Genomic DNA, 22,773 nt, shown 5'->3' with positions numbered 1-22,773 from the left:
TTGTAGTTTCTGTTTGTTGATGGTGGGGAGGGCTTAGGAGGGAAGGGGAAGATATTTTTTTAATGGTGGGAAGAGAAAATGTATTTTTAATTAAAATAATTTAATTTAATTAATAATTAATTTAATTTAAAAATTAAAAAATTTTAATTTTCTTACTCCCAATTATTTATTATTAATCTCAGGACACAAGACCAGGCCAAAATGGCTGAAATCAAGAAATTTTGCCGTCCTATCCTTATCACAAGTAAAGTATGAAGCATGAAGGAGATCTTGGAGGTTTAAGCTTAAAACCTCTAGATCTGTGGAGAAGCCATCAGTAGAAGCAATGCGACATCCTCCCTCGCAGGGGACGCTAGTCAAGCTCTGTTTCCCATGGTTACCGCCTCACTGCCTGCCTTCTCCCCCTGCCCCGGAAGCATTTGTATTGCGCACGACGGAGTTCGACTCGCAATTTCCTGTTTCCGACGTGCTCCCACGTGTGGACGCGGAAAGAAGATTTGGTGGATCCGAGACAGGAAAAAAATCTTTCTGAGAGCAACAGAGCAAAAGGAGGGCATCCGCCAACATGTCGCACCTTCCAATGAAATTGCTGCGCAAGAAGATCGAGAAGCGCAATGAGAAGCTGCGTCAGAGGAACCAGCGGCTCAAGCAGAAAGGTGAGGTCTGCGGAGCCAAAGGCCTGGGCTTTGGAGTCGCTACGGTGGCCGTCCAGGCTCAGGGCGGGCTTCCCGAAGTGCTTGGGTACCCGGGAGAGGCCCCAGATGCCCGGTAAAGCCTCTGCTCTTAAATTGTTCTCAGAGTGGTAGCGGAGCCTTCCGGGCTGGGCTACAGGGACTGACCCAGCAGCCTAAGGCACGACCCTGCATCTACAAACACCGCCCCTCCTCCTCTCCCCCCTCCTGTAGAGCCTGGGCAGGGAGCCTTTGCGCGGGTCCCTGACCGCTTCCAGCGTGCGAGGCGCTTGCAGCCTCTGCCAGAATTGTCCCCGGGACCGGACAACCACCCACCCCCTCCGACATTTCGCAGGCATTATTAAGGGCGCACTGCAGGCCAAGCCCTTATGCTGGGAAAACGAATACGGGCTGGAGAGCGCAGGCTCACTGTCTTAACTGAGAAAACAAGAAGCTTGTTTCATTGCACTTCTTTGGAGGGTTTTTTGTTTGTTTGTTTGTTTGTTTTGATCCTGGACCAAAATGCCGTTTTCTGTTTCTTACATATTCTATATCTCCTAGCACGTAATAGTGTTGCATACGTGTAGTACAATCTAGCAAAATTACCTTTCTTCAGCATTATTCCGCAGGATCCTTGAATTTATTGATCCTGTCAGCATTTTCTAGCAAATTGTTTTGTAGAAGCTCAATAAATATTGGTTGTGTAATCATCTAATTGCTACATGTGTTCAGGTAGGCGTCACTTGCAGCGAGCACATTCCTTACTCTCCCCATTTTTTGGCTGCTTGGAATATCAGCTTTTGCCTTGTAAGTGACTAATTTCTGACAGCAAAGCTAATCTAGAGGAGAAGGATCCAATTAGCCCTTTATAATCTCAGCCAAGCTGGACTTGAACAACTTAAGAACAATTCTTTTAGAATTTTTCCTTAAAGATAATATGTGGTCAGTAAACGTTGATACATGTCCTGGGAAAGTGTGTGAGGTTCCCAGAAATATGTATTGAATGCTTTGCCTGCTTTTCTTATGGCAAAAGAATCCTGAGAAAAGCTCATGCTTATGGAGTTTAAAGGGATGTTGGAGATATCCTAGTTCTGTTCTTCTATGTTATAGTTGAGGAAGCTGAGGTGCAGAAAGGTTAAATAACGTTCAGAAAGGCCGACAGGAAATAAATTTCAGAGATAGAATATAGTATACAAGTGATTTGAATTATATAAAGGTAATCATTTTGTTGGTTTTTTTTTTTATTTAGATAAAGAAGAGCATGTAAAGGTAATTAGAATTATACTAATTATAAATATTAGTTAACTGATTGGTATCAGTTGATGATTTTATGAGAGAATTCAGGGCATTTACAGCATTTGATAGTAGTTGTAGTAGAAATGGCTTAACTATGACTTTAAGAGGATCAGAACATAATTTGATGAATGAACAGCCACATTCCACCTGTCAGTTAAATATTTATTTTGTTATGGTTCGTTCATTTCAGTTGTATCTGACTCTACCCCCACTTGAGGTTTTCTTGGCAAAGATACTGGAATGGTTTGCCATTTCCTTCCCCGGATATTTGACAGATGATGGAACTGAGACAGAAAGCCTAAGTTGACTTGTCCGGGTTACGTAGCTAGGAATAGGAAGTGTCTGAGACTAGATTTGAACTCAGGTTTTCCTGACTCCACACTCAGTCTTCTATACTACCTGACTGCACTTAGTATTTATTTATTGAGCTCCTACAGTTTCTATATTTATTTGGTCTAAATTTTTTTTATTGTATTTTTACCTGTTGTTCTTTTAGAATGGCAATGGCAAGGACATATCTTAACTAGTTTTTTGTAATACCTACTGAGACACCTGTATAAATAAGTCCTTAATAAAATAAAAAAAAAAACTTGGTCATATGTCTGGTGGCAAAATCAATGAAAGCTTCTCTATTCTGTATCTGAAGGAAAGAGATCTCATCAAGCTCTCATTATTGAAGCACACAAAATATCAATATGGTTAAAAATGGGTTGGAATATGAGTGTGCCATATAAAATGTAGGTGAAAAAAATTGTGGTTTTTGAATATTAGTCATAGATTAATTCTTTAGCAGCTAAATGCTTAAACGGTTGATTTACAGAATTTTTGAATCATGCAACTTTGTCTTTTTTTTTTTTTTTTTTTTTTTTTTTTTGGACAGAAGCCTTGAGAACCAATATATCAGAAACACCAAGATGAGTGTGTATCAGAAGAAACAGTAGAAGAATAAAAGTGAAAAAATCTCCCAAGAAATCTGTAGTATTAGCCAGTGAAGAATCAACTGCACAGCTCCCCCAATTCTGAATTAAAAAAGAAAAAGAAGAAGAAGAGGAAAATAATACCTGATGGAGGGCCTGGTAGGTCCCACTTTTTTTTCCTGGATTCTTTAGAGGCCGTCTTAAATTCTCTTTCTGTCATTGAAACAATTCATTTGTTCAAATTACCAAAATCCTATAGATTTATTGGGGAGGACATGCATTTCCCTGCCCAGCAGAGGTTCAGAAGTTTCTGAGATCTTCAGTGTATGTCACTCCATCCATCTTGCCTCCAGATATACAATCATGTAGATAGTTTAATGGGTGAGAATTTTTAAACTATATACACTGCAACATTGTAGAGCTATTTGCTTTTATATAAATGTGTTTTGCCTTTAAAAACAAGTAAGCAGTTAAATAGACCTAATAACCTTTAAAAAAAAAAAACTTACAATATAAAGAGTCTTATTTGAATTCTAAAAATAATCTTTTCTTCATCCCTGATTGGACTTTTACCCCTCAAATTTAGTATCAGAAAAAGTGTCCTATCAGAGTGAAGAATTCCCAAATTCTTCCTTGAGCACTACAACCCACAATAAATCTCTTCCCTTACTAAATTTTAGTAACATTTCTTTTCCTTACCACACATTTGGCACTTAATGTCAATTACTGTTTTGTGACTTCTATTTTATTATTTAAATTTTCATCTCTTTCATCAAACCAATTGTAAGTTATTTGAGGGCAGGGAACATGCCTTATTGCTTTTCGTTATTCCTATTATATATCAAGGGATGTTTTGAAATAGGTATAAATAGTGCCCCTGGAGGCTGAGTGGTTCTTTTTGAAGTGACCTTGAACACATCATCTCAGTTATCTGAACCTCAGTTTCCCCATCTGTAAAATGATAGAGTTAGATTTAATGGTCTCTTAGAACTATATCAATATTTTGGGTTTAAGGGTAGAGGGAAGACAATTAAAATGCTGTATGGACTGATTAAATATCAGAGACCTTTGAAGCTGTGCTGGACAGAGAAATCCTCCAGTAAGTAATCTGTGTAAGTAAGTAACAAGGTTCCTTGGACTTCTAACTTCAAAAGAGTTATACTAAAGATACATGGAATTGCTAAGAGAGCTTCACTTTCAACCATTTATGGACTAGATGACTGCATTGAGACATCTTGAGTTTTTTAATTTGTCTTTAACATGACATGAACATTTAAATTTTTTATGTTTTTATTTAATTTTGAGTTCTTAAAGATTCTTCCAGTAGAACATAAGCAATGGCAGTATCTCCTAAAATAGAAAAACCTTAACACAAGGGCCCAGCACCGAATTATATCTGTCATCTGAAGACTATGTCTGGAGAGACATCACCAAAATACGATTATTTTTTTTTTAAGCCATAGTGGCTCAAGAAACCATCTGCTAATGTATGAAAGAGTTGGGCTCCGCATCAGTGGACAGAGGGAGTAATTATAGTAGAATTGCAGATCTTTTGAAATAGTGCTTTGAAGAAGAAAGAAAACCTTAAAGGTTGTCAGTCATATGGGGTCACATAACTGAATGTGGAGGCTATACCTATATATCCAGAGTCACAAAAATTTCTTGGGCAAAAAGCAGTCACTAGTGGGAAAAGTTTAAGAAGCCCAGATTTAGTTCACTTTAATGCTTCTATATCTAAGGAAATGAATGAGGCAATGTGCAATTTTTTTCAATAAGTGGTAGACACTAAACATTACAAGTGTTCAAAGAAGAGAGATGACTGAACAGGAATGGTCTGTGAAAGGATATTGAAGTAAAGTCTTTTTTGATCTGACTCTTAAATTAGGGATGATAGGCAGCACGAACAAAACTTTAGGGAGCTTGAGTCTTGCAAGAAAAGTGAGTTTTTCCTTCTTCCTCCCAAAGAGGCATGATTCAGAAAATGAAATAAAATTGATTAAAATTCCATTGATATTTGCCAGGGTATGTTAGTAATTCTACCTTAGAAGTGAGCAGGAAAATGAGTAATTCATTCTTATTTTCTGAATACAAGGACAGTTAATCCTTAAAAAATTATTACTAAAAAGCTCACCTAAGTAGTCATTTTGTTCAGGGCAGATTTTGATTTCCAAAATTATATTTTCTCCTAATGAATAAAACCTATTATTTGTGTATGTTGAAATGGGAATTGCTTGAGTAAACAAAAATTCAAGTGAGAGGAGTAGGAGTAGCCTTTCAGTAATAAACTTAACTGTGATGCTGTTTTTTCTGGCATTGCAGAGAATAACAAAGGTTTGTGTTTTGTAATGTGTTTTCAAATGCTGAACCATTGGAGTAAGAGATTTAGTCTTCTTGTTGAAGTTTGAAAACTTTTCTTGAGAAAATGAGAGTTCAGTCAACATGCAGATTGAACTCATGTTTCTATGGCCATGAAGTAATCGTTGGCTCAGCTAATGGCCAAAGTGACAAACTCAAAAGTAAACAGGGAAGGGAAGAAGAAAGAGCCGGAACTCTGAAGCAGAACGTCTGAGTTCTTGTTCCTGCTATTGTTATTACTTTTTTGACCTTGGACAAGATAACTTTCTGGGGTTCCCATTTCCTCACCTGTAAAATGAGTGTGTTAAACTGGATGATCTTTAAGGTTCTATCGAGCTTTGTTTGTTTATAAATTAGGCTACAAAGACTAGGAAAAGTCAGAAGTCAAAGATATAGCTCCTCTTTTTTTTTTTTTTTTTTTTTTTTGGTAGGTTATTAATCTACTTCCCATTTGTATTTTTGGTGGAGTCACTAAAAAGATCTATCTCTTCCATGACTGGTATAGTTTTCCTCTCATTTTGCCAGAAATTTTGTATAGAAGGTTTGTATTTGTATACTAAGCATCAAAAAGCAAATATTGCATATTTTTAATACACTGATATACTAATAAAATTCAGCATTACATTGAAAACTCTTGAAACCATGCATAATTGATGTCTTCAGCTTGCTTTGGTTTTGATGATGTGTGTAGAGGCCAAATAAATGTTAAAGCAAATCCAATTAGGGCTTTTCAATTGATTGTATTACATAAATAAGTACCTAAGAATAATTTTCTGTGTATTGAGCAAGATACCTAGGTACTTAGTGCCTGGTACAAAAAGTACTTGCTTAAGAGATTCTTGATTGACAGGAAGAAAACTTTATTCCCCTTAGTATATAGAAAGCTTAGAACAGTAGAATGGTGAGGAAGATGAGAAATGTGAGATAGAAACAAAAAGGTATAGCAACTAATGAGACATGTGGAGTCAAGAAGATAGGTGTCCAGGATAATCTTGAGGGTGCAAACTTGGGAGATTGAAAGGGTGATGGTACAAGTCATAAGGAAGTTTTGAAAATGAGTATGTGGAGTAAAACAGAAGTTGAGTTCAGCTTTAGGATGTTGAGTTTGCCGTATTTCTGAGACATAGCAGTTTGAAATGTTCAGTAGACAATTGGTGATGAACAAGACTGAACCTTAAGGGAGAAAAGGATTCTATTGTTGGGGAAATAAGATGTGAACTCAAATGTAAGGGAAAGCTGAATTTAAAAAATATATATATGACAAGTAGACATTGTTGCAAGAATTCAAAGGAGAAAAAAAATCTGGAATAGTCAGAAAAAATTTAATGGAGGAAATAGCATTTGAATCAGATCTTCAAGCATGCATAGGATTTCAAAATTATTTCCAGTAAAGTGACTTTATAAAGTACTAAACATTGAAACTTGATATAGAAGTGATTTAGAGAACTGAAAATTCTTAGCAAATTCAAATCTGTTTTTTGGATTTTTGAAAATTATTGCCTGAATTTGTTGCATGTCTTCTTCCTGTGGATTCTAAGGGAATATCTCATTAGTTTTGTCCATTTTGAGAAAATTTCTTATTGGAGTTGGAATGTTATGTTTTTTTTCTTTAATCAGAAAAAAAAAAAGTCAAAACTGAAGGCCATGAGAGATCTGATGATGAAGATGAGAAAGATCCCCAAATAAAAGAAAACGCTGTAGAAGATCAGAAAGAGGATGATGAAATTCCCAGCCTTCCTTATGGGCTAACAGGTAATTTTCAGTGTGCTTACCCTCTCCTTCGCCTTTTTTTCCTTCCTCCCACCTTTTCTTTCTCTCTCTCTCTCTCTCTCTCTCTCTCTCTCTCCCCTTTCCCCTCTCCCCTCTCTCTTCTCCCCTCTCCCTTCTCCCTCTCCCCCCAGGCACTTGGGGTTAAGTGACTTGCCCAGGGTCATACAGCTAGAAGTGCCAAGTGTCTTGATTGTCTGAGGCCAGATTTAACTCAGGTCCTCCTGACTTCAGGGCTAGTGCTCTATCCACTATACCACCTAGCTGCCCCCCAACCCCCACACACACCTTATATCTTTTTCTGTAACATGAGCTACTTTGATATATCTAATTAGAGCCAGATTGGTGGAATAGTGGATAGAAGACTGGACTTGTAATCAGGAAGTCCTGTTTAAATACTAACTGAGGTATTTAATAGCTTTGTTACCCTGGGCAATTCACTCAACTCCTCTTAGCTTTATTTTCCTTTTTTGTAAAATGGAGTGGAAGAAGGGACAGCTAGATGGTGTGATACCGACATTGGAGTCAGGAGGACCCGACTCCAAGTCAGGGTCAGATACTTGATACTTAGTAGTTATAGTAGTTATGTGACCCTGGGTAAATCTCTTAACCCTAGTTGCCTTGCAAAAAAAAAAAAAAAAAAAAGGAATGGAAGCTAACTCAGATTAAATGAGGTAATATATGCCAAGCACCTTTAAGAGACTACAAATTTAACTATTTTTTGCATTCTAAAGACCTCTAAATTTTTGTGATCTTCTTTTTCTACTTGTTATATAATATTGAATGAGTGTTCCTCTTTTTTCTACTTCTGATTTCTTAATCCTAAATCCCTTCAATGCATCGGTTCAAACACTTTTCTATTTTCACATGTGCAATTTTTTTCTCTTCTCTCCCTCTGGGGAAAAAAAGAAAAAGAAGAAAAACAAACCATTGTAACAAATATGCCCAGTCATACAAAAGAAATTACCAAAGGGAGTACATGCTAAAAATTTGTTCCATTCTCCATATTTAATCATCACTTAGAGTGGGTAGCATGCTTCCTGTTGTCTTCTGGGAATCATAGTTGATTCTTGCTTTGATCAAAATTCTTATCTCTTTTAAAATTGTTGATATTTGCAGTGTAGTTTTACAGTTGTCTACAATGTTTACAAAGTAATATTTTCCTGGTTTCATGCTATCTCTAGATGTCTTTCATTGTTTCATTCATTTCTTATAGAATAATAATATTCCATACATTCATATGAAAGTTCATTCAGCCACTCTCCATTGATGGGTGCCCCCTTGTTTCCAGCTCTTTACCTCTACAAAAAGAAGTTCTATACATATTTTTATACATTTAGCACTTTTTCCTATTTGGAAAAGTATGTGGTATTACTGGCCCAAAGGGGATGCAAATCCAAAATACTTTCCAGAATGAACTAATTCACACCTCCTCCAAATGGTACAAGACTCTACCTGTTTACTCACATCTCCTCCAACATTTGTCTTTTTCCTTTTTTGCCAACTTTGTCTCTCTGGATCCTCCATGGGCACTTTTTTGGGAGCACTTTTTGTTCTCTTCTCAACTTCCAGTTCCTCTGATCCATCACACTTATATAGTTGTCCTCTGATCTGAGTGGCAGGACCAGATAGACTGTGAGTCAGAAGATCTAGGCATATGTTGAAACTCTAATGCTTATTAATCATGTGGCCAGTGAACAATTCTGTAATTTCTCTAAACTTTTTTCTCACTGGCAAAATGGAAATGTTGTAAAGGACTCATTTATCTTCAGTTATCCTTTTTTCTTCTTGATAACAGGACTTCGCTTAATTTCCCAATTCCTAACTTCACAGCTGCTTATGTTTAGAAGTAAAGAAACTAATGTCTCTCTCTAACTGCCATCATGCAGATATAATGATTAAATCATGACTTTTTAAAAAAGTGGTTTAAGTTTTAAAAAAATTTTAATAAAACTAAAATAATCAACATGAATCACTTAATTAATGGTAATGTAATTTTTAAATTTTTTTTTTTTAATTTGCTAATGGTTACCTGTTTCTGTCTAGGGTCCTTTGAGGATACTTCATTCACTTCACTTACTAATATGGTCAATGAAAACACTCTGAAGGCAATAACAGAAATGGGTTTTACTAACATGACTGCAATTCAGCATAAAAGTATCAGACCACTTCTAGAAGGCAGGTAAAGTGAATATTGGTATATACTATGTGGTAGCACAATGGAGAGATATTAGGAATCAGAAAGATCTGAGTGCAAATCTTCCCTACACTTAATTAGGTCATGTCATTTTCTCCTTATCTACCTCACTTTCCTTATCCTATTATATGGGGGAAATTATAGTACCAACCTCCCAGGGTGGTCATGAGGATGTAAATGAAATAATAATTGTAAAATGTTTTGCAAAACATAATGTGTTATGGAGAGGTATATTATTATCACTAGGTCAATATAGTATCTTCATTTTTGAAGAATATTTACATGGTATTTTAATTTGTTGTGATGTAAAGCTCCAAAAAAATATTGAGAACTAGCCAGTTACAACTTCTTAGAAAAAAGAGTAGCTAAAATTGTAGGTGATACATTTTTGTTTGGGTTGGGTTTTTTTTTTCATACCAGCATTTTAATATACTAATATAAATAAGTTCTCTTGTTTATAATAGGGATATTCTAGCAGCTGCAAAAACAGGCAGTGGCAAAACCCTCGCATTCCTCATCCCTTCAATAGAACTCATTGTTAAGTTAAAGTTCATGCCTAGGAATGGTAAGCTTTCAGTTTCTTATTTATGTCTCTTTAAAATATAACTTATTCTGACCCTTGTAATGTTAGACTGTTTATTTTATCACTGTGTTCTAAATGACGGTTGGTTTTCATATTATTTTATTTTATTTTATTTATTTATTTTTAGGGACTGGGGTCCTTATCCTCTCACCTACTCGGGAGCTGGCTATGCAAACCTTTGGTGTGCTTAAGGAACTAATGTCTTATCATGTGCATACCTATGGTTTGATCATGGGAGGCAGTAACAGATCTGCAGAGGCACAGAAACTTGCAAATGGGATCAATATTATTGTAGCAACACCTGGCCGACTTCTGGACCATATGCAGGTAAATATCTTGCAGCTTGTCCTTTTTATCCCCTTCCCCTAAAAAATAAACATGTAGATAATGGGCTTCTTTCTGCTTCTTCTTTATTTTATAGAACACCCCAGGATTTATGTTTAAAAATCTGCAGTGTCTTGTTATTGATGAGGCTGACCGAATTCTTGAGGTTGGATTTGAGGAAGAAATGAAGCAGATCATCAAGCTTCTGCCAAGTGAGTCAAAGTTGTATATAGTATCAGCATCCTCATTGTGTTTGGGGTTGTATGTGCTATTAATAGGAAGTGGCAAGTGATGTTGCCATTAAGAAAATCTTAAAGTAATGATAATGAAATTCTAAATGGGGTCGACTCCTTGTGTGGACTTTTTTTAAGTCATTAAAAGCATAAATTTTAAGACAAAACAACTGCCTCTATTTGATGGTCTTCTTCAAAACATTAAGCTACTTACTTAAAAGTGATACATTATTTCAAAGTCCAATTCTTTTTGTGTAGCAAAATAAGTGTATGGACATGTATGCATATATTGTATTTAATTTATACTTTTACATATTTAGCATGTATTGATCTACCTGCCATCTGGGGGAGGGGCTGGGAGGAAGGAGGGGAAAAACTGGAACAAAAGGTTTTGCAATTTTCAATGCTGAAAAATTACCCATGCATATATCTTGTAAATAAAAAGGTATTTTTAAAAAAAAGTGATACAAAGAAGATACTTTGTTAAGCTATTTCACAGACATCTAGGAGTTCGTTATATAAGATAAAAGGCACAAACTATCTTGTCTCCTCCATCCAAGTTATCTCCTAGTATTTCCCATGTATTCAATTTATAAAATAGTTATGTCTACTTCTTTTTCAAAACAAAGGGAAACATGCCAATAAAATTCTGGTCTTGTTCTTTTTAAAATGGGCAACAATCCCCTTTATGCATTTAGAATATTTCACTTTGAAAGAGGAGTTTATTTTGCTAAATAGCTATTTCTAAAATATAGCATTTGCTTAAAAAGTAGTGTTTCATGTAAAATGTATGGGATTGCCTGTCATCGGGGGGAGGGAATAGAAGGAGGGGGGGATAATTTGGAAAAATGAATACAAGGGATAATATTATAAAAAATATATATATAATAAAAAATTTAAAAAAAAAATAAAAAGTAGTGTTTGGGGTCAGCTAGGTGATGAAGTGGATAGAGCATTGGCCCTGGAGTCAGGAAGACTGAATTCAAATGCAGCTTCATACACTTATTAGCTGTATGAACCTGAGCAAGTCACTTAGCCATGTTTGCCTCACCAAAAAAAAATAATAATAATTAATGTTTATCAACTTTAATAAATTTCTTTGACATTATGATTGCTTTTCATAATTGATTTTAAGGCTAGAAGGGTCCTCATAAGCCATCTAATCTCACCTCTCATTTTATATGTGAGAAAAGAGGCTTTGAGAACTCAAGTGACCTGTCAGTAGGAGAGAGAGAAGATTGAAAGTCAGATTTTCTGACTTCAAATCTAGGTCTTTTACATTGTACCCCACTGCCACTCAATGTAACCTTTCTTTCTTTCTTTTTTTTTTTTTTTTTTTATTTGAGTGATCATTCCCCCAAAGTCAGATCCTTTTAGCTCAGCTCAATGTTGTGTAGTACTGTGATATCTGCTTATTTGAGACATATATTGAAAGCCAGCTGGTCAGAACTATTAACAACTATTAACAATTGTCAGTTACCAAAAAAGTGCAGAGCAGAAAACGGAAATAAGGCTGTGGATTTGAAGGATAATAAAAGCTTTTATTTATGTCACCTGCTATGCATTGAATGCTGTTTTTTGCATATATAGAGGAAAAATGAATAGTTTTGGCAATCATAAGTTTTGTGAGATAATTATTAAATAATTTGTGGAAAAGTTTGACTTTCTATCTGTTTTCAAGTGTAAAGTAGTTGGAAATCTCTGAAAGACTTACGTTATTTTTATGCCATCTTTGTTTCAGAACGCAGACAAACAATGCTCTTTTCTGCCACACAAACTCGTAAGGTAGAAGATCTGGCAAAAATTTCACTTAAAAAGGAACCATTGTATGTTGGTGTTGATGATGATAAAGATACTGCAACAGTAGATGGTCTTGAACAGGTAGTTTTTGTTTGTTTTGTCTTGATATTTTTGGGTACATATACAAAAAGAGAGACAATCTCTGACCTCAAGAGACTTTGATTCTTACAAGGAAAAATTACTTTGCATAAGAAAATGGTGGCCTGGGAAGAAAATTGTGTTTTGGGGACCAAAGAATGGATCATTGCATGCTCAGTGAAGCCTTTGCAGATAAACTGAGACCTACAGTGATCAGGCAACTCTCCCAAAATCATACAAGTACTGGGCACCAAAAGTAGAATTTGAATCCTTATCCTCTGATTCTAGAACCTGTATTCTTTTAGTTGTATTGTGGAGAATGTGTGCATAGGACAGTCATTTTAAAAATTTTTATCCAGGAGCAATGATACATTTTTATGGTAGAATTTGTAATTGTAACAAAATATACAATGGAATTAATTTTAAAAAATAAAGTATAAAAAAAAATGCACAATTGTACAAATTAATTGATTTAATTAATGCCCAGAGCAGGAAGTGGAAAGGGCAGAGGGAGAGGCTTGTAGAGGGACAGTCAGGGGAGCTGCGGCTGGGGTTGGAGCCAACTGTCAGAGAGAGCAGGCTGATTTGAATTTTACTTAGTCACCAGGATAGTTGGACTGTGGAAAAAAGTCTCAAAACTAGTGGATTAACTTCCCTAGCACTCTAGGCATGTATAATGTAGAAGTCCAGCATATCAGAGGTACTACAATAATGATATCTCACATATACATTTTGTGATCCTGTGGTTGCTGATTTATAAATTCATGGGGATTAATACTCTAACCCAGCCTCCTTATTATACAAATGAGAAAACCAGAGCCCATGGTTTAAGTAGCATAGATACAAACCTTTAAGTTGGGATGTGACTAATTCAAGGGAATTAGTCAACAGATATTTTGTTGGGCCCACTGGCACTGGGTTATACACTGTAGTAGGTACCAAAGAAGTAAGTACACTTTATACAAAAGCTAAAATAGAACACATTCTTCTTGGGAAAATATGTATGAGAAGCTTGAAACAACTAGAATACAATTAACACAGGCTATAAATAGATAGGTTGAACTGTGTGGTGTGTGTTACTGGATAAGAACTAGAGGACTTCAGAGAAAGGCTTTTTAAGTGCCTAAAGTAAAACATGAAATTACAAATAAAACCAATTATATTGAATAAACTTGTTAAAAATATTAAGTATTTCCCAGAATATACATTTAAGAATCTTAGCTAATCTTTGAACCATCAAGAAGCATTTAGTTAGATACATTTTGGTAATAAAAACATAAAGACCTACAATGATAGGTTCTTGAGTAATATACAGATATGATGAAAGCTATAATGTTGGAGGGTTAAGTAGAAAAAATGAAATCGGTATAGCCAACAATATGGATGCTGTAATCTAGGTATAAAGTGATAGCCTAGCTTATATTGGCTTATGGTTAATTAAGTTTTCAGGTGAACTGGTTTTAGACTAAAAACCACTGACTAACTTTTAACCAATTTTTTGGAAGATTTTAATTTTTTTTTTTTAACTGCTAGATTGAACATTAGTTTCAGGTACATATAAGTGTGTATATATATATATATATTTTTTTTTTTTTTTTTTCTCCCAATTCTCAAGTTTTTCTTGTCATTTGCCCTTTTCTTCTAAAAATGGAATATAATAAAGAAAAATCCATATAAATTGAGGTTTTGATATATTACAGTTTCTTTATACCATCCAGAATTAGAACCAAACCATAGATGAGTAACTCTTTTTAAAAAATACCAAAGGCATAAAGTATCTAGTGATTACAACAGGAAATTTAGAGAACACTTAAAATTGTAACTAAAATGTAAAGGTCACTTAGATTATTTTTGGGAAATCATTGTTACTATCTTCTCCTAAATGTAGGGTGTAAAAATGAGTGATTAAGTATGTGTTACTAATGCTTTCATTCCAATGGAATGGAATGGAATATATTACTGGAAAAAGTTGTCTGAAAATTACCCTGTCTTTTAATGATTTTATGTTACTTGTGTGATCACCATTTTCTTAATCAAAACTAAACACTAGAAATACTGGAATTTAAGAGTATACCAAAGAACTAAGCTCTGTCAATTGACTCCATGCAATTATTTTGTCCATAATAAAGGAAAAAAATAAGATGAAAACTCTTTATTTTAAAGTATAATTTTAATAAAATTTTCATGTTAGTTGATGCACCTGATTCTTCTAGTATTGTGTTACGTAATTGTTCGCTTGATTCATTTTTAGGGATATGTTGTTTGTCCATCTGAGAAAAGGTTCCTTCTGCTCTTTACATTCCTTAAGAAGAACCGGAAGAAGAAGCTGATGGTATTTTTTTCTTCATGTATGTCAGTGAAATACCACTATGAGCTTCTGAACTACATTGATTTACCTGTCATGGCCATTCATGTAAGTGTTCTGTTTGAGATTTTTTTATCCTTTTTTACTTTCTAAGGTGGGGAGAGACCATTGACAAAAAAAGATTACACTGAAGATGTGGGACTTGATTGAGCCATTGGGATGGGAATTTACATTGTGTCTTTGGGGAACTAGGAGTAAATAGATATGGCTTACAGAAACAAAATAAGAACTTAGAAAGGGAGATTGGAGCCAAATTGTTGAGGGCTGTGGAAGGAAAAAGATCACTAAAGGATCTCAGACTACTGAAGAAGACATGTTCTCATTACTTTTTACATCAACCTTGAGTATTTTGATTCTTTATACTTTGTTTTTGAGTGAGTGCTTTTATAAGTAAGTGTGAAAAAGTAAGTCTTGAGGGTTCAGATCCTTGAAGAGTTGTGTTATATAGTATTCTGTGATTTTATTGTCAGTATATATAATTTGGTGCTTTTTGCAGTGTCTTGGGGTTTTGTTTGAGTATTATAAAACATTCCTAACTTGCCCCCTTTTTTTAGATTTCAGCACTCCTCGTTGGTTAAGCATCTACCTTCAGAAATGAATGCAGTATTATTTAACTGCTCACAGTGTGACTCAATAATGTATTTATTTCTTTTTTTCAATCCAGGGCAAACAGAAGCAAAATAAACGGACAACTACATTCTTTCAGTTCTGCAATGCAGATTCTGGAATTTTGCTGTGTACAGATGTGGCTGCCAGAGGTCTAGATATCCCAGAAGTAGATTGGATTGTTCAGTATGACCCTCCAGATGATCCAAAGGTAGCTGTCCTTTCTCTTCCATATATTATCTTAGATGGGTAATTGCTTTCTTACACAGTGTGATGATTAGTTTTCTGAATTGTTTATTTTTCTTCTTTCTAAGATAATTTTTTTTTGACAAATAATATCCTAACAAATGCTATAGTGTCCATTATAGCTGGAAGTGATTTCAACCACATTTGATAACAAATATCTTTTGCCTGCATTTTTTGGTTAATGTTAAATCATTAAGTCAATCCACAGTATTCAATTTTTGCTGATATGTAGTCTTGTTTCTGGAAGACACAAAGAACATAAACTGGCTTCTAATTTCATTGCTCACAGAGAGGCATTAGAGTGGCACTATGGAAGGCACAGTAGAAAGAAACAAAAACTGTATTAAGAGAATACCTGAGGGGACAGCTAGATGGTGCGGTGGATAGACCACCAGCCTTGAAGTCAGCAAGACCTAAGTTCAAATTTGGCCTCAGACACTTAACACTTCCTAGCTCTGTGACCCTGGGCAAGTCACTTAGCCCCAATTGCCTCAGTAAAAAAACAAAAATAAATTTTAAAAAGAGAATACTTGAAATTTGATACCAACACCATATATACTTCATGTAGATATTATGAATTGATGAATTATAAATTATATGGTATCCTAAACATGAAAAATTTATATCAAGCAAGTTTGCAGAGGCAGGATGATACAGTGGATAGAGAAACAGCCTTCAGAGTCAAGGAAAAGTTCATTCAAGTCCTCCCTGTGATATGTGTCAACTCAGTGATACTGAGCAAGGTCCTTAGTTTCTTAGTGCTCCAGGAATCCCTGTTACACTAGAAGTTGCAAAAGAGTCACTAATAGGCATTGATAGAGGGAGATTTTTTTTTCACCAGAAATCTCTTTATAAGAAGTCACCAACTACAACTTTAGGAAAAGCCAGAGTGTTTTCATTTTTCTAAGTTCTGTCCTTTGGACCTACCTTAAGTCTTGCGTTGTCCTCTCCTTCTCAGTCTTGATATTTGAATTATGTTCTTTTGACATAAACAGGATTTTGAAAGAAAGTAACAACTACCAATTTATTATGCTGAAGATGATCAGTCTCCTAGTAATCCCTCTGTCATGTAGAAAATTAAATTGAGGACAGATGTGTTAGCTGTACAAATTAGTATACAGATGATGTGCCATCGTTAACAGATTATTGGAAATGCTGCTATATTGCCAGTATGTTATATTTTAAATCACATTCCCTTTTTCCATTTAAGGAATATATTCATCGTGTAGGTAGAACAGCCAGAGGCATAAACGGAAGAGGTCATGCTTTGCTTATTTTACGACCAGAAGAGTTGGGTTTTCTTCGCTACCTGAAGCAAGCCAAGGTAAGGAATTATTTTAGACCTGGAGTGGGATGCTTAGAGATTACCAATTACCTCTTCTGACTTATTCTTACAAGTGATGAAGCTGAGTCCCAAGAGGAGTAAAATAACTTTGGTAAATCTTAAATTAGGAAAAGTCTAAATTGACCTGTATATGATAATACTTGGAATATATACCATGAAAAGTTATAAAAGAAAAAAAAAGCTTTATAAACCAGAAAGTACTATATATAAGTGAGTTGTTACTAAAGCAGTTTAGTCTGTCCAAAAACATATTTTAACCTTTTAAACAAATCTGTAACATTGCAATTTTCTTGAACCCCATAGAGTTTATCAAATTATTGCCCATCATTTAAAAAAAAAAAAAAAACTGACCATTTAACTAGTACCAGTTGTTGACATATTACTCTACAGAAACCAAATAGTCCCTGTCCTCAGAGCTTATATTCCATTGCTTACAAAGATAATACAAATTAATTTGTGAAAACAGAGAAGAGGTTTGTGAGAATCCAGAAAGATGTGAAGGAAATAACTCCTGAGCCTTTAAGGAAAATAAATATTGAGAACAGAAATGAAATGGTCAGAATAGACACTGAAGTATTTTGAATAGAAGAGTAATGCAGTCAGATCTTTACCTTTTGGCAGCTTTGTGTAGAATAAGATTGAAGAGCTTCATAGAGAAGCTATGGACAAGGAGATTAGGAGGCTTTTGGAATAATGTAAGCAAGAGGCCTTTTTCAGGTAATTTCAAATTTCCATGAGAATAAAATGGAAGGAGTATGAGGAAACAAATCAAATTCATTAATTCAACAAGCATTTATTAAGCATTTAACTGTGGGCCAGGGACTGATGGACACTGGATAGTTTCCAAAAAAGAAACAGACCTTACCTTCTATTGGGGAAAGTAACATATACATAAAAGTAATACAAACTTTATACAAATGAGGATGAAAAGGAGCTGCTTAAAAAAACAAGGGATGCAGAGAGTGTAGTGAAAAAAGGGCTGAGCTAGAATGAGATAACAGTTCAAGAAGAGATATTAAGGAAAGGCGGGTTTGTCTTGGCAGACTCTGAATCACAGAAATTTAAGAATATGGGAAGTAGGAATTTGCCAGCCATAGATTAAAAGCAGTTGATCTAGGCACCTAAAAAAAAGGGGTTCTAGTATAATATGATAACAAGGCTGGAGGAATCATATGGACAAAGTGACCAGAACAACAGTCTGCAACAATAGTAATGGTGGCCTTTAACTTTTTCGATCTTTGGTGATAACAGAATTGGGTCTTATTTTTCTTTAGGTGATAATGAGGTCCTGAAAGATTGAGCAGCCTGGGCATCTGCAGGTTGTCAAAAAGCCCAGCCCCTCAAAGGGAGCTTAACCCACTCTTAACCCATTTAGACCTGTGGTAACGACATACATTTTTGTGCCTAAAAATCAAGAAAGATTTTTGGAAAGGGCCATGTAAAACCTTTTAAGCTCAAGCTGGCATCTAGTTGTATGCCATATTTTCATTTCTTTTTCAAAACTGTCCAGTACTATATAATTTGTTCATGTTTTTATATTTCTCCAGAATCTCAATTCCATCTTTAAAGCATTTTTTCACCACATTCCAATTGGCAAGTCTGAGATAAAACATAGACAAAGTATGGAGGGTTGCTGATTTTAGCAATGGGATAGAAGTGCAGAGACTCAGGTTTTTCATAAAAGGAGTTACTAAGCATTAAGTTATACATAGGGTTGTGCCAGTTAACTTCAAAAAGTGATCATTCAGTGATAAAGCTTGCCTTTCAGACAGGAGTTTATTATCATCACCATAAGTTACATTTTAGGCTGACTGCTACCTCTTTATCAAATGCCTGGCATACTAGGTTAGAATATGATTTATCATGGACCATTATTGGAAGGGCTTTACCTGCTTTCCTTTCTTCACCAGATTGAGTGTCAGGAAGTTCCTTACTCCCTGTGGCTCAGACCAGCTGCCCAGTGCCAGTTCTGTAGAATTTGGTTGAATTCTGATCAAGAAGATGAAAGTGATCTCAACTTAGAGCAAATGTTTTAGTGTATGTGAGGGATGTAGCAGACCATTACCCAAAATGACTACTGAGAGATCATTCAGTAAAAAGCAGAAAAGTTATTTATTGAAAAACCTCTGGAGGATGAGCCTTCCCATCACGAGATAAGAAAAAGAAAGCTCATGGTAGGAGTGCTAAAGAAGTCATAAAGATACCCAGCTTTTATACAAGAGATTACATCACAAGTAAGGGAACATTGAGAAGGGGAGGGTGAGGCATCTAATTGCTTGTTGCTATTTGGAGAAATTGGAATGGAAGGTTTCTATTTCCCCAAAATCTCCTGATTTCTAGGAAATAGAAAATCAGGGCTTCAGGCTTAATCAAGCAGATAGTGATCCAGCCAATATCGATAAATGTCAAATACTGATAAATGTCATCAGGTCAGGTTAAGTAAATATGGTTATAGCTGGCCAAGGCTCAAATAAATATGAGCCTGCACATATTATACAGATCATAGGAGAAACACAGAAATAATGAAAATAAAATACGGAAAAAGAATTCATACATACATACAGATTCCTGTAAGTTCTTCACCTTATCTCTCTATATTCCACACAGTGTAGTTTGGAGCATTAGTTGTAAAAAGTAGGAATGCTAGCTAGATGGCCTTGAGTTAATTAATTCCTTTCTCTATGCCTCATTTTCCTCATAAAAGAAATGAAAGAGACAGTGAGATCAACTCTTTTAAATCTGTTATAGGGCTAATATTTTGAGATTTAATCCAAAACCCCCATATGGTGTTTACAACTGCAACCCCCACTGCAGCATATTAAAATACTGTTCATGATATCTTAAATTTAGTAATTCTGGTTTACTAGTATTGACTTTTTTTCCCCTCTTTCTAGGTTCCATTAAGTGAATTTGAATTTTCCTGGTCCAAAATTTCTGACATTCAGTCTCAGGTATTTAATTTTTAAATGTTGATAAATATATTTTATATGCCTAGTTTCCCATATCCTCAGGGTATTCATCTTCTGCTTTGAGCTTGACATTTAAAATCTTTGTTCTTAACTGATAACATGCTTAAAAGTCTTTTGGATCTTTGGAGTTATTTGGCAAATTAGAATGGATAAAGGTTGGACAAGATAGAATTACTGCATACATACAGAAATTTGTTTGCTTGAGAAAAGTAGACTATGGAATGTTAAAAAATGTTTTGCTTTTTAAAATTTCAGTTGGAAAAACTAATTGAGAAGAACTACTTCCTTCATAAATCAGCACAGGAGGCATATAAATCTTACGTTCGAGCATACGATTCCCATTCTCTGAAGCAAATCTACAATGTTAACAGCTTAAATTTACCTCAAGTTGCTTTATCATTTGGTTTCAAAGTACCTCCATTTGTTGACCTAAGTATCCTTTGCTATATTCTTACATCAGTACCTGAAATGTTGGGGCAGTTTTTGTATGAAACTCTCGTAGGCTCAACTGGCAAGTTCATATGGTTTAATCCTAATAGTTGGATTTAAGTGCTTTCCAGGTAAGTATTAAATCACCAGTCTATTTCTGTTTAGAATATTTATGCTACTGGGTAGGGATATCCTTCATGTGATTTGTCATGTCATGTCCTGTGCAACACACATGAGAAGTATAATTTAAAGGAAATTATATGACATTGAGGGGGTTGGGCACAAGATAAAAAATAGAGTAAATTCTAACCAGCTGCTTTCTTAAGAGGATAATTAAGTTTGCAGAAGAAGGAGCTGGAATACTAAGTGAGTTGGACCACACAAGCCAGCATTTTGTAGTTATAGGGAAATGGGTCCTTTTATCACTATCACAGTTGATTAGTAAAAATGAATTTGGGTACACAAGCCTACTTGTCATCTCAGCCAGCTTAGATAAGGATACCATCTGACTAACTTTTGGTACAATTTAAAGGGAAATGTTACATGAAAAAGAATTCTTTTTTTTATGTGACTAAGTGTCCTGAATTAATCCCCCATGAGAAATGGAAACAACTACTCACTTGCAAACCAAGGTTATTTGAATATATGCCAGCACACTTTAGCTGATTATCCTAGGATTTAATGGGAAGTTTTACCAGTAAATTTTTATATGTTGTGGAAATTTCAGCAGGCGGGTTAGGCTCAGAGTCACAAGTTGTTATGCTATTATGCAAAGTTTTGCACTTAGGTCTCATGACTTTCTGTAAATTATTTTTAATTTGCTTTGTCATATTTGGAGGAAGAATAGCATGATTTAGATAAATAGACAATGGACTTGAAGTTTAAAATCTCTTGTTTGTAATATGGGTTCTGCTATTTATCTTCTGTGTGTGGTTTGTAGGGAGTCAAATCTTTTACTCTTTACAGCCTTTTCAGAGGCTATAATAAATGATTCATACTATCATTTCCAAAGTGAAATACCACAAAAGTGAGGTTTGAGGCAACTGGTAACTATTATTTTCTAGTAAATGTTAGATTGGAAGCCATGTGCTTTTCTGTTGTCTTTTTTCCTTAACATTCACTTTTCAGATCTGAACAGCAGCCAGGGAAAGAAGTTGCAAAAAAGAGGTGGTGGTGGTGGTTTTGGCTACCAAAAACCCAAGAATGTCCATAAATCCAAAATCTTCAAACACATTAGCAAGAAGAAATCTGATGGCAGGCAGTTCTCTCATTGAGGCAGTAGCTTTTCTGATCTTCAATAACTTTGTCCTCAGATAAGGACTTGTCTTCATTGCATTAACCATGGAATATTTACAATCTTGAAAATTTGGATTATGATCTGATTTACTATATTCAAATGCAGTGACTTCAGTCCTTTTTTTTTTTTTTTTTTTTAATAAAAAAACAATGAGATGAAGCTAACTTTATCTTGGCTTCTAAATGGCAAATGACATTTCTTTTTCAATGTATGTAACAAATACAGAATTTTAACTGTAAATTATATTTTTTCAAAGAACTTAGATTTTCTAATTGTGAACTATTTCATTTCTCTTCCAAGCATTTTTATTGGTTCTATGTTCAGTCGTTCCTTACCATTGTCTTTTGAGAACTCTGTGGCTTGGGTTGCAATAATAATGACCTCAATGTCATCAAGATGAGGGGCTTCTTGACTTATGTGTACAAGTAAAGGCCTCAGTCTGTTCTCCTTGTTTCCTGAATAGTACAAATTATCTTTTATTCATTCTAAATATTGTCTGCAAAATCATAGGACCCATAACTTATTGGTTTGGGATTTGTACAGAAGATCAAGATTCAAATTCAGGCTACTTCTCTGTGATCTGTGTCCCTTAAGCTCTCAGTTTTTTTCCTTATCTGTAAAGTGGGTTATACTAGAAGGCCTCCAAAATCCCTTCTAGTCCAAAACTTATGATCCTCTTGGAATTAACAAACTTCATAAATTTAAGAGTGTCTGCACTTATTACTAGAGTAATAAATTATATGAAGAAGACATCAGTTTTGTATCCATTTCTTTCCATTGATATCCAAATATATGGTATTCTATGGAAATATGCCTCACAAAGTTTATTAAGTTCATAAATTTTATTCCAAGGCTTAAACAAGGATGTTCTCCTTAGATCTGGAAACCTGGGCTCAAATTGCACCTCTGATTCTTATGGACTTTGAACAATTTGTGTAACATCTCTGAACTTCAGTTTCCTTTGTGAGCATCAAATGAAATAAAGTACTTGTAAACCTTTATGTTTCTCAATTATTAATAATACACTTTTTTTTTTAAACAGAACATTGTTTAAAAAAAAAACTTCTAATGTTTGGATCAGTCTAAGACGTTAATCACAAATCTTTTGAACATGTACATTGGCATATACTCAAGTCCTTGGAAAGCACATTCAAGAAAACTGGAAATGAAATAAATGTTCATTTGGGAAATAGCTAAAGAAATTGTGCTAAATTAATGTAATGAATATTAACTGCAGTATGAGAAATGACAACTATGGAGACCTCAAAGATGGATGGGAAGTCTTGCATGAACTG

At 34.9% G+C, this 22,773-nt stretch overlaps 1 protein-coding gene across 1 annotated transcript; it reads left to right on the top strand.

Moving 5' to 3' along the window:
* The first annotated feature begins 447 nt into the window (after window positions 1–447).
* Window positions 448–22,477, top strand: DDX18 (DEAD-box helicase 18). The gene is given in 17 exon segments (XM_074301855.1): window positions 448–656; window positions 2,848–2,876; window positions 2,878–2,911; window positions 2,914–2,978; window positions 2,980–3,043; window positions 6,857–6,991; window positions 9,053–9,188; window positions 9,668–9,768; window positions 9,914–10,113; window positions 10,208–10,322; window positions 12,085–12,224; window positions 14,473–14,634; window positions 15,251–15,403; window positions 16,649–16,762; window positions 19,678–19,734; window positions 20,008–20,185; window positions 21,310–22,477. Coding segments are annotated over 17 exon segments (1,920 nt in total). The 5' UTR covers window positions 448–565; the 3' UTR covers window positions 21,456–22,477.
* Window positions 22,478–22,773: the final 296 nt, after the last annotated feature.

The sequence above is a fragment of the Sminthopsis crassicaudata genome, chromosome 3 (genome assembly GCF_048593235.1).
Source record: "Sminthopsis crassicaudata isolate SCR6 chromosome 3, ASM4859323v1, whole genome shotgun sequence".
NCBI lineage: Eukaryota > Metazoa > Chordata > Mammalia > Dasyuromorphia > Dasyuridae > Sminthopsis > Sminthopsis crassicaudata.
Note: the sequence above shows the minus strand (reverse complement) of the source record. Positions and strands in the feature narration are given on the sequence as shown.